At 41.7% G+C, this 17,161-nt stretch overlaps 1 protein-coding gene across 8 annotated transcripts in view; it reads left to right on the top strand.

Moving 5' to 3' along the window:
• Positions 1-17,161, top strand: part of LOC146203505 (uncharacterized) — a 114,933-nt gene that overhangs the window by 56,203 nt on the left and 41,569 nt on the right. For all 8 annotated transcript variants that reach the window (XM_084588812.1, XM_084588809.1, XM_084588811.1 and 5 more), the window contains 4 exons: positions 3,644-3,738; positions 10,500-10,616; positions 11,658-11,718; positions 16,873-16,983. In XM_084588812.1, the coding sequence (XP_084444938.1) occupies positions 3,644-3,738; positions 10,500-10,616; positions 11,658-11,718; positions 16,873-16,983 (384 nt within the window). The remainder of the gene's footprint in view (positions 1-3,643; positions 3,739-10,499; positions 10,617-11,657; positions 11,719-16,872; positions 16,984-17,161) is intronic.

The raw sequence follows: 17,161 nt of genomic DNA, 5'->3' as shown, positions 1-17,161 counted from the left end.
AAATATAGAAGGGCAGACTCCATGCTGTCTCTGACTGTCTTTAATCTCTGGCTATCTCCCCGGCTATCAATATGGCAACATGGCGCACAGTCTCCTCTGTGTGCCCATTCTCAAACCTCATCTTTCTCCTCCTCATTCCGCTTGCAGATGCCTGCGCAAATCTGCAAAAGCACCTACTAGTACTGTGTGGCACTTTTTATTTTATTTAGTAATACTGCAGGCCAATACTTTGGCCCAAGCAGGAGGGGGGGCTATTCACAAACAAAAAGAAGGCACAGAAAAGCGTATAAAATGTAACATGAAATGAACATAATGCACAAAAAGAACCACAAATGAGACGTCAACATCGCTAACTTGCACAAAATTGATTTTGCAATGCAACCATGAAATCGTTGGACTGAAATACACCAATGGGAAGTGAATTTCACTCGTTCATCGTTCGAGGGAAAAAAACTGTACTTGTAAGCGTTTGTTTTCGCAAAGATCGGTGCAAGCATATACTCATGACTGTGTTGTGTTCTCCTCGTAGAAGGCCGACATACGGACGCTGGTAGCATCATATTATATTTTCCAGGAAGAGTATCATGTAGCAGTACAAGACGATTAATTTTTCTGCGTATTTCGAGTGTCTGTATTCTATTTTGTAACATTATTGAGGATGGCGAATCCTTCCTGGCATATTTCCCGTATATAAATCGCACTGCTTTTCTCTGTACTCGCTCGAGTTCTTTAGTGTCCTTCATAGTATGCGGGTCCCAAAGTTCGGAAGCATATTCTAACTTAGATCTCACTATTGCATTGTAGGCTAACATTTTAGTTCTTACAGGCACGTTTTTAAGCTTTCTCTTTATGAACCATAATTTTTTTCGCGCAGCTGAGCAAACATCTGAGATATGTGTTGGCCATGTAAGCTTATTGTTAAGAGTAACGCCTAGGTATTTGTATTTGTCGACTTCGAGAACAGTTCTATTTCCAGGTTAGTACGAAAAAATGCTAGGCGATTTTTTTCTTGTTACGCGTAAAAGTACAGTTTTTTCCGCATTCAGCTCTATTCCCCAATTGGAACACCAGTGAGTAATTTTGGCAAGGCATCTCTGCAACACATCATGATCATCATGGGACACAATTTCCTTGAAGACAGCACAGTCATCCGCGTATAACCGAATGGACACATTACCAGGAACAACATCAATCGTCATTAATATAAATTAAAAATAACAAGGGTCTTAGCACACTGTCCTGAGGGACTCCTGAGGTGACCTGATGTGCTCTCGAAGTACAGTTTCTAACATCAACAATCTGTTCTCTGTTTTTGAGATAAGCACAAATCCACGGTATGATACCAACTGGAAGTCCAATTTTATCTAATATATATAATAGCTTTCCATGGGGAACTTTATCAAAAGATTGATGCTCGTTGGGCTAGTTGGTTAATCATGACTTCAATAACAGCGCAGGTATAAAGAAGGGATGAGAAGGCACAAGAGAATAGATTGCTGACTTCCAACTGTTTATTTCACCAAGCGTGCGATGCATATATACGCCATCAAGTGTGAAATCATAGAAAGGGAAACGAAACTCGTCATGATGCCACAGCATAGCACCAGGAGCCCGATCTCATCCATCTAAAAATCTGAGTTCCTTCTGTAAAAGCTTTGCTGAAGTCTAGAAAGAGCACATCTATTTGTCCAGATAAATCAAGTATTTGGGATCGCTCATGTACGGTTGTTACGAGCTGAGTCACAGGGGAGAGTCCTTTTCTGAAACCATGCTGAAAAGGTGATAGTATGCTATGATCTTTCAAAAACTCGTATGAAACCAGCGACAATGTGTTCCAATAGCTTACAACACGTATTAGTAATAGATATAGGACGGTAATTTGAAACAATTTGGCAGTCCCCTTTCTTGTGTACCGGCACAACACGTGCTTTTCTCCAGACTGATGGTACTGCACCTAATTTTAAGGATAACTGAAAAAAATTAGAATTGAATTCAGATATTTGTTCAGAATATCGCCTCAAGAAAGCATTTGGAATGTTATCAGGCCCAGCAGACTTCCTAATATTTATATTTAAAAGCAATGCCAGGACACCTTCACGACTGATTAAAATATGATCTACCGACGGGCTACTAGTACTGAAAAGTTCACACTGATTACGTTCTGCAAACAGACTTTGAAAATATAAATTGAAATATTCAGCAATGCAGTGCGCATCCTTGTTTCAGCTCCGTAATCTGCGGGGGGGGGGGGGGGGGGGGGGGGTCACTTTGCTCCTCTTTCTCAGTCTTTTTATTTTACGCTTGGTCTGAATAATATCTCGATTTATCCAAGGATTCAGGCGCTGTTTTTGAACTACTTTTAAAGGTGCTCTGTACAGTACTTTACAGTCTCCTCAAAACGTTGCATGAAAGTTCAACATTATTTTCGATTATATCAAGATGTGTATCTAAATAATCTATAATCGCAACATCGTCTGGTTTGGTGAAATCTCTTATTGTTTTTACTGTTCTTTGGTTGTAGTTCTTCTGCGCAGGAATTTTCCAGCCAAAAGATATCAGCTTGTGGTCTGATATACCAAGCTCGACCATTGTCTTTCCATCGGAAAATACTTCGCTCAGGAATAGAAGATCAAGAATACTATTTCCCCGGGTATCTTTATCAACAACCTGCTGGAGGCCCAGAGTGAACATAATATCTATCGCCAAGTCACCAGAAACCATAATTTAAACGATTCCAGTTTAGACATGGCAGATTAATGTCACCTGTTATTTTTTCCCCCTTAGTCTCAGGAGATGATCATACAACTGATGCATAAAAGAGTCATCAGCCCCTGGAGCCCGATATACAGAGCACAAAAAAAATGACATTCCCCAGATAGATACCTTCAAGAACAAACTTTCGTGTTCCTGGATTTGATCTGCAACTGTTACATGAACACCGGATTTTGTTAGGACTGCAGTGCCACCACCGCGAGAACCCCTATCTTTTCTGTACATATGATAGTTCGGCGGAATTATTTCGGCGTCACGAATGGCTTCATGCAACCAAGTTTCCGAAATGACGCAGACATGAGGATCATATAACAAAAGCAAATCTTCTAGCTTATCTGTTTTATTCACAATACTTCTGGCATTGAATGAAAGGAGCCGGAGCTGATGCACCTGCAAAAGCTAGCTTTCAGACGTTGAGCTGTTCGTTCTAGAATTTTGTTTGCGGCTTGGTGAGCTATCAGTTTCAGAAATCTGTTTGTGGCAGTTAGAGGCATCATCCCAAGAAAAATACTGGCCATCAATTCGTAGCTTATCGTGTATCAACTGGACCTTTTTTCCGCTATCCTGTTCTGCCTTCTCAGAGCAGTGAAGTCGAAATAGCATGCGACTCTTACAGATGGGTGTCAGACTGATCCGCTCTGGACTGCTCAAAGCCATGTCATTTAAGCCAAAATTCAAGGTGCTTGCTTCACAAATGGGCAGTAGAAAGCAGAGGCACATGAGCAACTGCTGTACAAGTGGCAGTCACTCTGACCATCAGCTTTGTTGTCTGAAATAAAAAAAAAATACTTCTACTGTACAGGGCTATTGCTGATGTTTTACTCACTTGCAATTTGCCACTGTGGCCTAATTTTTATATTTTTCCTTATAGGAGGAAGTTGTCCGAATTTATGAGCAGCTGCTTAATGAAGAAATCAACCCAAAGCTGCTAACTATTTTTCCATCAGTGCCAAAGTCTCCTCTCAGGTTTGTTGACTTCGAGTGTCTAATCAAAAAGATGATGTAGACTCTCTTTTGACACTTATGCACGGAAGTTATTTAGGGGCTCCTCTTGAATTGTCTACTGGTGTCAGTATTGTAGTAAAATTGTGATGATGCAGTCATGGCTAATACAAAATTTTCAGTTTAGTTATGCATTGAGTACAGTGCACAAAATTTCCGCCATTTTGAACACTATCCTGCATCACTACAAATTTTACAATTGTGGGGGCCACAGTACATGTTCAGAGGTGGCTGTCTCGCATTTTTGATCTTGGAAACAACGGTAAGCCAAGCTTCAGCATCATTCTTTGGTGGCTGGCATTTTAGCTGTTTGTCAAGGGGCTCAAGCATTACTCAACTGCACCACTGTTTGATAGTGTATGTTCAGCCTGTGAACCAATGATCAAGTTATTTTGGCACTTTCACATGCTGTTTGCCCTCTCCTCTCATCCCACATCCCCGCACATGATCACCGGCCATGCCGTACACACCTTAGATCACCGAGCATTGAAAATACCCGCACTGTTGCGTTGCAATGATCTCACTACAGCCGCAGGCTTCGTATGCTCCCTCAACTGGCAAGATTGTCTGACTGATTGAAAAGTCGTGTGACAAAGGACGATAGAATCATGCACGACAATGCAGGGCTGAGCGAAGGCTGTCTGATTGATTACAGTCCAGATGTGTTCATTGACCTTACAGAAATGTGACAACCAGTGGTACTAACCTTTATATATGTGCATAAACAATATTTTTCAGACACTGGAGACACTGACAGTTCAACAACGCCTTTTTCCAAGCAACTTAGTGCAGTACTATGTAAGGACTTGCATCAAAGCAAAAATTAGGGGCGAAGCCAAGATGTATCGCATCTTTTGGTTACAAAATAATTAGGGTTTTGGCATAAAACGCACTATAGTGTGGCAATCGTGGATTTGGACTCCACCAGCGGTGTGCTTGTTATTTTTCTTGTGTTGTAATCGGTTATCTTTATGATGGATGGAAATTTTGTGCATACGGCTGAGAGGACAAGAAAGGGGACACACACAGGTGCAAACTTAACTCTCTTCATTGCAAACTTCAAGTTGAAATTTGCATCTGTTTGTGTCCCCTTTCTTGTCTTGTCTATTATGGTGCAAAATTTCCATCCATAATGAAAAACCAACTATCGCAAAATGCAACGATGCTAATTATCTCTGTGATTACATTATTGCTTCACATTGATCAACACCTAAATAAAAAAGATCTGCTTTCCTTTGTGTCGGTGGCTGTTGGCTCCCTTCTATTGAATCAGGTTAGTAGAAGGTCATAAGGAAGCAGAGGTGGTAACGTTGGTAAAATGTTGCATAACAAGACTGGAAAAAGAAGGAATGCACAACGAGATTGTGCTGTCTTGACGTGCCGTTTTATGTTTATGAATCAACACATCCAGCAAGCATCACTTCTAGTGATAATGTGTTTTGTTAAATGGTTCCAGTCTTGCTTTGTTTTCAGGTTGAAAGTATATTTAAATATTTTATTTTTAAATATATTTAGTTAAATATATTTACCCTACAGTTGTATTCAATGGTTCTCATTGATTTGTATATATTTGAGATGACATATGTTCATGTTGATATGTCCTTCAGGTCAGGGTTCTGCCCTGAAATTTGTTAGACACAATCTGAGATATTTAGTACTACTTTTTTTTTTTTTTTTTTTGTAAGCCACCCAAATCATTTCAAATCATAACAGCAGTTTTTGTGAGGCTGTAGTCACCAGAAACAAACAGGCTGCACATTTGTGCACACACTCAAGCTCAAGCTCATATATGTTTCGAGTCATGGAAGGATCTGTGCAGAAAAACTGTATTCAAATATTGCGTGCTAGTTTGTCAGGTATGACATTTGAGTTCAAGAAACGCTTGCCAGAAATTTTTTCAGGTCAAGTTAAGTCCATGGTTAGCTTTGGATGATAAACAACATGGTGGTTTCATGACAGGTCACTAGCAAATTTAACTCCTAGATATTTTGTAATATGAAGCAGTAGACACGTGCACACTTCTCAGAGAACAGTTGTTAACCCAGAAAATATCTGAGGTTCTTTCATTGCTAGGTCCAATTTCGCATGTGAGAGACTTCTTGCGCATTAATGAATCCTGATATATGAATAAAGTTTTGGAGACAATATATAGCATCGCCAAGTGTCTGCCTTGCTCAGCCTCCATTTCTGAACTAGCATGCCTGAGCAGCTGAGTAAGACGGTTTCACTGGCACACAAAATGCGATAGCTACCATATTTTATAATATGATAGCGTAAAAGGCCTTGTTCACCGAAAGTCCGGCGTTGGCATTTTGAGGGAAAATTCACAAGCATGGCGCTGGCAGGCGGTAGTGGGAAGCTGACATGGTCAAGCACTAACTGGACGTAGGGTTGCCTGTCATTACGTTTGGCAGGAGCTGCCAGATAGGGCTTCTCCTTTTGTGAGGGAGGGTGATATCACAATCAGCCTGCTAGAATCCTTGCATTCACGTAACCCCTAGGCCACGCATGCACGTTCATACGAGTTAGTTAAAATGGGGCTTTATATGTGGGGTCGTAACCTATGCTATTGCGTTATGCCCTTAAAGGCAAAGCCTAAATGTCTCCCATATTTTTTTGGAGTGCCACAGTCTTCTTTTCTGGGGGTGCTTATGAGCAAAAGTCTTCCAGTTTTTGTTTTTTTGCCTCTTGGATTGTTAACTCTTTAGCTGGCTTTTTTGTGAGCCTACGTAGCAAAGGTTTAGAATACCTTTGCCACTCTTAGTCTAAGTGTTCATTGTATAAAGGATTCCATTTTCACTCCATGGCACAACTTAGAAGTGGCTAGATGCAAATTTGGATATGCAAGACTGTATCTGCCACTCTTCAAATTGGTAGATTGCTATTCTGGTATTGATTTTCTTCATCCCAGATGGCACAATGTGCTGGTGCCCACCTGGTTTGAAGCGCTGTCTCTTCCGTGTGTGCTTTTTAGGGGTGTGCGAATATTCAGCATCGGTCCAACATGATTGTTGTTCAGTTCGGGAAATAGAAATAAATAGAATTGTTTGAATATTTGAAAATTATTTAGTATTTACAGCGAAATGATGCCTAACACTTTCGTTAATCCAACATTTTCAAAACCACAATATCTGGACAAATTACTTCAACATCTGATTTCAAAGTTTCAGGAAATCAGTACAAAGTCATCATTTTCAGTTTCTTTTCTTTCCATTATTTATCCCATCTACAGGGTCATCCACTTCTAGCCGTAACGCGGTCACTGTTTTCAAAGCAACATTGCGTCCGTCCGACGCAGGCACACATCACTATAAAGCGCTGCAAGCACAGAGGGACCCAAAGGTAAGGCTTTGGATGGCCTGCCACTTAGCTTTATTGCATGCCTGCTTTAAACACAGTGGCGCTTTGTAAGCAGTGACCTTGTTATAGCTAGAAGTGGACGACTCTGTACTTTTCACTTTCGTACCCGCCTGGCCTGGACATCATATGAAATTCTGCAGGAGAGGTTTTCTGCACACCACGCGATGCCCAACAAGATGGTCGACCATCTTTATCCAAAAATCATAACTCGAAAGCATGCAGCTTTTTGCTTTAGCCCTCCATAATTTTTTTCATACTTCAAGATCACACGCATAGCCACTCGTCGTTTTGTGTTCAGAAATCTTCTAGCATGAGCTCTACCATCTTGTAGGAGGGGGACTGAGTTGGGGCTATCATCAACAGGGCTAGTGATAATTTGAAGATCATTCCTTTTTGCACAATGAATGTGTCATGATGATAGTAGGGCCCGAGTAACTAAACCAAATAATAGCCTAGTTGTTTGGTTTTAGTTCCTGAGCTTAGCTGCCAGCCCGCGTCTATTAGCCACACATCGCCAGCTGTCCGAACATAGTTGTAAGCTTGTTTTGGGCTTCAACAGATGCGTCTTGGTCATTTCTTTTAGCATGTGCACATTAGCAGCCCTATATCTTAAATATGCTGTCCTTCTGAGGCTCTTGAACAATGAAAAAAGAAACACTTAGACCTGCAGAAAGATTCGAACTCGCAACCTTTGGGTTGGAATTTGAGTACGCATTCCACTAAGCCACTACAGCCCATGTCAGAGGAGGACGAAAGGAATACCTTTACATGGAGACCTTGCCTGTTGCCATGGGAACAGACGCATGCAGTGCTGGGGAGAGTAGTGGAGTGGGTGCAGTTATCTCGCCAATGCTGTGCATGTGCAGGCGCAGGCCATGCAGTTAAACGAGAGCAAGTAGCAGTAAAAAGTAAAGAAATCAAACTATGCAAGAAAGCATGAGCGGTAACATATGCTGTGGCATGGGCCATGCTCGCATTATCATCAGATTGACTTGCCAATTTTCTGTGATTTTTTTTAAATTTATTTCAGAGGAAGTCTGATCATTTCATTGCCTATTTGTGTTTCCCTCACTTACATCTGCATTGTTCTCCAGCACACCAAAGCCAGAACTGCATGCACACCCATGCATCATGGGCTGTTTGCCGTTTGTGCAGTTTAGTGTACTTGTGGTGCAACTTTGCATTTTTGGAAGTTATAAATTTTCTTGAGGAGGGTGCAGAAGGGAAGGCGGGGGCTTTAATAACTCGATCTTTGGGCGTTTTGGGTTTTTCTTCCAGTCACTTGGAGTTCGAAATAATGAGGTCTTACTCCTGTCCGCCAGGTTATTTTTTAGCTGTTAGTCGTGTAGATAGATAAATTTCATTTGCTGTTGTTGTGCGTTGTTTCAGGTTGAATGATGTTGTACTGTCTAAGCAAGCAGTATCCGAGGGTGTGAGTTCAGTGCTGTCCATGGAGGACACCTTTCAGTAGAGGTGAACCGCAAGGTGCCCATGTCTTGTGCATTGTCACTGCACATTAATGAACACCAGGCAGTTGAAATTTTCAGAGCCCTCCACTACGTCATTCCTCATAGCCGATGTTGCTTTGGGATGTTAAACCTTATACAGTAGAATCCCGCTGTAGTAAATTCTAATATAGTAAAAACTCGGATATAGTAAAGTGAAACTGAAGTCCCAGTTCATCTTCTATAGACAACTGTACATTTTTTTCCCTTTATAGTAAAGACATTTTTTGGCAAAAATCGGTTATAGTAAAGAGCACCTGGCCGCTGCGACGACTCCCATGATATGAAATCGTCGTCCTCCCCTTATGTAGAATCGCAAGGCAAAGATTTTTTGTATTCGAAGAAAGAAAATAACACAGTGTGTTCTTTTAAATGGCTTTACCACCAGGCTTAGCAGTATTCAGGAGAAGCCTACTTTACGGAGGAATTGGAGCTGTGAGGGAAGGCATGTAGCGTGTAATAAAAAAACAAGTAAAACTGTCTACAAAAATGGAAAGGAGATGGTGCAGTCCATTCAGAAAGTAAAGGATAATAAAAGTGAAGCAAGAAAAAGGGAAGGGAAGAATTGGGCAAACATTCACAGCACTGTGCAGCACGAAGCATAAGGCAGCGGAGGCAAGAAGTGGAGGTGCAGCATGTGCGGTCTTGCAGCACTTGACTGTCATGCGCATTTGTCATTTATTGCCTTTTAAAGGACAGAAACAGCAAAAAGTGACACTGTGTTCATGCAAGGCTTTGGTTTTCACATTAAATCATACTTGGTTGTCCTCATACTTAAGATAGGTACTTCCCCAAGATGTAAAAAATTTTTATAACTGAAAAATATTGCGTGAAGAGATAATAACGGAGAGATTATTATTATTATTATTATTATTATTATTATTATTATTATTATTATTATTATTATTATTATTATTAAGCAACAAAATGTGTTCAGTAAGTGCCCATTTAACTATCAGACAGCATCTATCAGCACCATGTCATCACCAACAACTGATATAATAAAGACCCTGGTATAGTACAGATTTTTGCTTGTCCCAATGACTTTACTATAAAGGGGTTCTACATCAAAGCTACTTGGTACACATTTCTGGGCACATTTTTTGTTGTATGGTGCCAAGTCGGTTCTGTTTGATTTCAGTTTTAAAGACCATACATTTTTTAAATAAATAAGGACACCAATGTTCGCCTTGTAAGATGGATGATTGGCACTTAGAGTGCCAGCAGCCAGCGCACGAGAGGACAAACGTCCGAGGTGAAGACGAAGCTGACGAAGCTCGCGCTCACTCTGAAAGAACAACAACTGCTAGCCTTTAGAGCAGCAGTGCTTCACTAAAGATCATTGCCATGCAAATTGGCTGATTCTCCTCATTACAGCCTATTTATCTTTTCCTGAAATCTATTTTTTTTTTTTCATACTGTCTGGATATTTGAAAGTGTTTTTGCCTCATGTTTGTATTCGATGAGTATTGGATAATAATAATAATTGTTTCACAGGGAAGGAAAGGCGCCATATCTGTTGTTCTGTGGACACCTGAACCGCACCGCAAGGGAAGGGAGAAAGATGGGAGTGAAAGTGGAAAAAGAGAAATAAAGGAAAAGAGGAAAGAGAGAAAGGGGTGCCGTAGTGGAGGACTACGGAGTAATTTCAACCACCTAAGGATCTTTAACGTGCACTGACATCAAACGGCACACGGGGGCCTGGCTTTTTGCCTGCATCGAAAAACGGCCGCCAAGGCCAGGATTCGATCCCGCATCCTTGGGAACAGTAGTCGAGTGCCTTAACCCTGCCTGCACCAGTATCCTTGTATTAGCAGAGCTTTATTCATCTTAATTATGCTGTCTTGGTTTTTTTTCTAGAATTCAGCTCCAGGATGCCTCCAAGTCAGGTGGTCCATGTGCCATGTACATTCAGGGCACGCCGGATTTTTCTCGTCCTGGAATATTCTATGTCAATGCTGCAGACCTTTCCAGATCGTACGTTTCTTAGCCCTATTTGGTTGATTGAAGTTGATGCCCCATAATGCACTCTTTATTTTCTTGTGGTTGGCTGGGTGATGTCTTGCTGTATGAATTGTGTGCTCTACTGCCAGTGCAGGAATGAGTATATCACCTGCCTGTTCTTAAAGTGAAATAATATTACTGATTTTATAAGTAAATAAACAAAAAATTATATATAAGTTGAAAAAGCATTGGGGATGTTTAGGGAAAACGGAAGGGGGGGGGGGGGGGGGGGTCAATCACATGAGAACAGCTCATGTGCATAATGAACTGTCATATTTAGTTCCTGCACTTAATCTGTGAAAAAAAAAAAGATACAATTGGTAAGCTATTTTAAGTCTAATATTCACACTCATTTAAGCGTAGGTGCTCAATGGAAATCATTATTTCGTTTCTTTTTATCAGTGCAGCTTGCATGAAAACCTTGTGAAAGTTTATATAATCTGAGTATTGGATGAACAAAATGACAATTGTTGGCTTGCATCTTTTTTGCTTTAAAGCCTTAGAGGTATATATTATGTGAGCCATTTGGCACTTGGTACGATGAAAAGGCGATTGTCGAAATTGTGCAATAAAGCTTCTGCAATTTTGTATTTCATGAAGGGCACTCTTTCGCCTTTTATACCGGTACTGCCCTGTAATGCCTTCTGTTTCTTTTTTAAAATTACGCACTGCAGAAAGAGGCTCCATTATTTATCATCATAAAATATTTCAACAGCTGCTCCATGCCCATTTCAGTGATGATAAAAGTCAGTCATTGGTAAAGTATTCATAAATTGTCTTCTTTTTTTGTATTTAAGAAAGAATCCGTGCTCTGTGGAAAGTTACCGGGACCATATTTGTGGAGTGCACAAAATTTGGCACATGACGCCTGCTAATTGTTACCAAAAAACTCAAAAATTGTCTTTTATTGTCCCCTTTTTAATTATGCTGCTTTGAAATAAAAAGATGCATGATTTATGAAAATGTTATGTTTGCATCTGGTGCTGTTAACTTTCTTCCTTTCTTTTGCTTCAGGCCAAAGTACCTTATGCCTGCTTTGGCATTGCATGAAGGTAATCCTGGTCACCATTTGCAGGTAGGTGGCATTGTATACAGCATTGAATAAGCCATACAATTTCCTGTGCAGCCAATTATAATGCACTCTTCAAATTGCTTCCTGTTGAATATCAAATTTGTAATAAGGGTGTTGTAGTTTTGTGTTTTTTAGCCATGCTGTTTCAATATTAAAGCTGGCCAGATGAACGTTTGCGTGGGGGGAAAAAAAAAAGTTTTTTTTTTTTTTTCCAACTCTAGGCTTTCCTCTGCACGCATCTAAGTACTATACTCCCTGACCTCTTCTAACGGACCAATTTCACTTGCTTGTTGTCACATTTCAGATGACATTAGCTTTAATTGAACAAATAAGGGGACATTTCTCCTTAGCTGTGCTGAATGAATATGTAGGCTGTGCAGATGAATGTGCATGTAGGAAACAATAAATGAGTGCTCATTTATAGTTATCAGATTTAGGCTTTATTCTGTGCGCATCTAAATGTACTTGCTTACAACTTCAACCCCAAGTGTTCAAGATAGCTATAGCATGTTTCTCAACTCAGCCCACAAGCCGTTAGGAGAAGCCAGCTTTTCGACTGCCTTTGAGCCGTGTGGCGCTCATGGGTCTTGGATAAGGTGGCGGCGAATATTGAAAGGTGGCGCAGTCTGTTGGAAGAGGACCTGCAGTGAAAGATTTAAGTAGGATAAAGAAGAAAGAAAGCGAAATTAACTTCGCAGCGATGGCAGCGTGGTGATGACAGCGGCCTTTGCTGCATGGGTGGCTTGCGTGCACTAACTTGTCGGGCGCTTTACCATGCTTGATGTCGTGTGCATTTATAGAGTTGCCTCTTAAATAACTTCAGCATGTTCGTTGCTTTAGTATTATTTCGTACATTCTTCTTGTTTTTTCGAGCCCTCAGTTGTAGTTTACCTGAATAGGTAGATATTGCGTTATAGTATTCATAGTGTTTTATTTTTCCATTTTCATGAGATTTCATACTTGGCCGCTTAGTGGAAGAGCAAATCGAAGGTCTTTATTTTGCCTTTAATGAAGTTTTTCTCTCTCTCTCTCACTCTCACATTATGTTCGTGGTTGTGTTATATCTACGTGTACACATGGTAATCACAACTACACTGAGTATGTGCAACCATCCTTAGGTAGTTTGTCTTGTCACAGAAATGCACTGCTTATTATAAACCCATGTTTGGCGCATGCAGCTTGCATCTATCTTTTCTTTCTCTCTCATCTGATATTGTGGTGGATGTCTCATATCTTGCACTGCACTCCAGCATGTGAAGTAAGATCAGTAACTCATACAAGTGCGGAGGGGCCTTGTGGCGCTTATTAAAGCTGGTCATCATACTCCAAGGGCTTTTTACACATTAACAGTTTGTGTAAAAAGAGCTACAGATCCACTCTATGCTAACTAAATTTCACTTATACCCTTGTTACATAAGCATTTCCCAACTAACAGTTTAACTTAACTTATAAGTGCTGGAACTCGTCATTTGCCGTAAAAGGAAGAAATGCAGTAGTTGCACGAACACTGTTACGTCCTGTTGCAACAGGGAATTGTTGCCTAGTCCAATGTTTTAGGGGAATCCCCCAAGTTGGAGTAGATTTGTAATAAGGGAGTATATACAGTGCAGTTCAGTCGTTCAGTCGTGTCCGACTCTTCGTGACCCTATGGACCATGTCACGCCACGCTTTCCGGTCTCTCACTATCTTCCGAACATCACATAACTTCATCTGCAGTGCCTCGAGGATGCCATCTAACCATCGCGTTCGCTGCCTACCCCTTCTCCGGCGACCCTCAACCTTTCCCAACATCAAATCTTTCTCCAGCGACTCCTCTCTTCTCATCAGATGACCATAGTAGCTGAGCTTTAACTTTAGAATTTGACCCTCCAATGACCAGTCAGGGTTTATGGTCGACAATATCGACTTATTTGATCTTCTGGCAGTCCAAGGAACTCTCAAGAGTCTTCGCCAGCACCACAATTCAAACGCATCAATTCTTCGGCGGTCAGCCTTTTTCACAGTCCAACTCTCGCATCCATACATCACAACTGGAAAGACCATAGCACGAGTTATACGGATCTTGGTTGGCAGACTAATGTCTTTGCTCTTTACTAGGTGGTCAAGGCTAACCATTGCTCTCTTTCCCAGAAGCAGGCGTCTCCTATTTCATGGCTGCAGTCTCCTTCCGAGGTAATCTTGGCGCCCAAGAACAGAAAATCTGTCACAGCTTCCACTTCTTGTTCATTGATGCTCCAGGACTTGATAGGGCAAGACGCCATGATCTTTGTCTTTTTAATGTTCAGTTTAAGCCCAAACTTCTCACTCTCTTCTTGTACGCGCATCAGAAGTCTCTTGAGTTCCACTTCACTTTCTGCCATTAAAGTGGTATCATCCGCATATCTAAGGTTGTTGGTAAGTTTTCCAGCAATCTTCACTCCAGCTGAAGACTCGTCCAGACCGGCCTTCCTCATGATGCACTCTGCATATAGGTTAAATAGGCAGGGCGATAGTATGCAGCCTTGCCTCACTCCTTTCTCAATTGGAAACCAATCAGTAAGACCATGCCTAGTTCTGACTGTGGCCTCTTGCCCTTCATACAAGTTCCTGAGGAGACAGATGAGGTGAACCGGAACTCCCATCTCTTGGAGAGCTTGCCACAATCTGCTGTGATCTACGCAGTCAAACGCTTTCGCATAATCAATAAAGCAGAAGTAGATGGGTTTCTGGAACTCTCTTGCTTTTTCCATGATCCAGCGAAGGTTGGCAATTTGGTCTCTAGTTCCTCTGCCCTTGTGAAACCCAGCTTGCACGTCCGGAAGCTCCCGATCCGCACACTGCTGCAGCTTACCTTGGAGGATTTTCAACATCACCTTGCTAGCATGCGAAATAAGTGCGATCGTGCGGTAGTTGGAACAATCTATGGCACTGCCTTTCTTTGGAATGGGGATGTAAACTGACCTCCTCCAATCCTTTGGCCACTGCAGGGTTGTCCAAATCTTCTGACATAATGTATGCAGAATGTTAACAGCATCATGGTTGAGGTTTTGAAGCAACTCAGCTGGAATGCCATCAATTCCGTTAGCTTTGTTCTTAGCAAGGCTGGCTAAGGCCCATTCAACTTCACTCTTCAGGATGCCCGGCTCGAGATCAGTAATCACAACCGTCTTATGTTGGGTTTGCACATCCAGGTCCTTCTTGTACAGTTCTGTGTATTCCTGCCACCTCTTCTTTATCTATGAGGCTTCAGTGAGGTCCTTGCCTCGTTTGTCTTTTATCACGCCCAACTTACCACAGAAGCTTCCTTTGATATCTTTGTCTTATACAGAGCTCTTGTGTTCTTTAATTGGCTGTTGTCCTTAACTGCTTGGCACTGTATGTTCAGGACGGCGTTCTTATCTCTCCTTGCTATTTTCTGAAAATCCGCATTGAGAACCTTGTATCTTTCTCTTTCCCCCATAACTTTTACCATCCCCCTTTCCTCAGCTATTTGCAAAGCCTCTTCAGATAACCAGTTTGCTTTCTTGCATTTCTTTTGCTTTGGAACTACCCCTTAGTAGCAACTTCTTGTATTATATCACGAACATCAGTCCACATCTCTTCAGGCTCTCTGTCTTCTAGACCTAATTCTTGAAATCGATTCCTCACTTCCACAGCATATTCTGATGGAATTTGATCCAGGTCATACCTGAAAGGCCATCTAGTTTTCTGTGTTTTCCTCAATCGAAGCTTAATTTTGGCAACGAGAAGCTGATGATCGATACCACAATCGGCCCCAGGCCTTGTTTTTACTGCTTGTATAGCGCTTCTCCATCTCTGCCGGCAAAGAATATAATCGATCTGATTCCTGTACAGACCGTCCGGTGAAGTCCATGTGTACAGGCGCCTCTTGTGCTGTTGAAAATAAGTATTCGCTATGGTCAGGTTGTTTTCTTGACAATATTCTACTATCCTCTGCCCAGCTTCATTTGGCTCACCAAGACCGAACTTACCTGTAATTCCGGATATTTCTTCACTCCCGACCTTAGCATTCCAGTCTCCTATGAGAAAAACGACATCTGATGATGGAGTGCAGTCTAAAAGGCATTGCAGGTCCGCATAAAATCTCTCAACGTCAGCTTCTTCAGCAGTAGTGGTTGGTGCATAAACTTAGATAACTGTTATGTTGAAAGGGTGACCTTGGATCCGAAGTGAAATCATTCGGTCGTTTTTGGGGTTGTACCCTAGCACTGCTTTGCCCATTCTTCTGTTTACTATGAGAGCGACCCCATTCCTTCTCTTGGATTCGTGCCCACAATAAAAGACATAATGGTCGCTGGAGTTAAATTCTCCCATTCCGGTCCACTTGAGCTCGCTGATACCCAAGATATCAATGTTCAATCTGTCCATTTCTCGCTTGACAATAACCAGTTTACCTTGCGTCATAGATCTTGCATCCCATGTTGCTATGTGATATATCTCCTTGCAACGTCGGACTTTCCGGTCGCTTCCCGACACATCCACAACTGAGCATCCTTTTGGCTTCAGCCCAGCCGTTTTATTCGTCCTGGAGTTACTAGGAATCGCCCTTTGTTCATCCCCAGTAACATGTGGGACGCCTTCCAACCTGGGGGGCTCATCTTCCGGTGCCATATCATTAATGCTGTAATTAAGGCCATAGGGTTTTCTTGGCAGGAAATACTGGAGTGGGTTGCCATTACCTTTTCCAGTGAATCACATTTTGTCAGAACTCTCTGCCGGGACCTGTCTATCTTGGGTGACCCTACACAGCAGAGCTCACAACTTCATCAAGTTTCGCAAGCCCCTCTGCCACGACAAGGCAGTGATCCATGAAGGAGAGGGAGTATATTACTTCTCCTAAAACAATGGACCAACACCGCTATGACCTAGAGTTATCAATCAATTCACTTTCACCTTACCATCTGAATGCTAGCCATCCTGGTTAGCTGAGCTGGTGGAGTGACTGCCCCAACAGTTGAGGGTCCTGGGTTCGAACCCCAGGCCAAGATGAATTTTTCTTTAGCTGTAAGTTTCTTTAGTAGCTGTATGGCTGCACTTAGGTGGATGCCAGTGAGTAATCACTCCCTTATTACACACCATTGCCTGTGTGTGCTTTACTGATCATGCTACTCTCCCTATACTGGTGACTTTAGTTATGTGCTTTGAATGTATTTTTAGGGCTCTTATGCTATGGAGCTGCCTGGTATGCCATCCTTTCGGAGTCATATTGAAGATAGGCGCTACAATGATGGACCTGTCCACTTTCCTCTCCACACTGCATATGTTGAGGTAAGTTGCAAATCTTGGGGCCACACTCCTGGTTAGCCTTTCTTGCATAGGGTGTCCTTTTGTTACTCATGCACATGCCATGTTGTAAGTACAGTGTAGTATGTAACATAGTTTTTCAGGCTGACCTTTCTGCCTTTGTAATCCAAGACTTCCAGTTAACTTTCTTATATATATATAT

Source organism: Amblyomma maculatum, chromosome 1 (assembly GCF_055883805.1).
Source record: "Amblyomma maculatum isolate TAMU_Amacu chromosome 1, ASM5588380v1, whole genome shotgun sequence".
NCBI classification, from domain to species: Eukaryota; Metazoa; Arthropoda; class Arachnida; order Ixodida; family Ixodidae; genus Amblyomma; species Amblyomma maculatum.
Note: the sequence above shows the minus strand (reverse complement) of the source record. Positions and strands in the feature narration are given on the sequence as shown.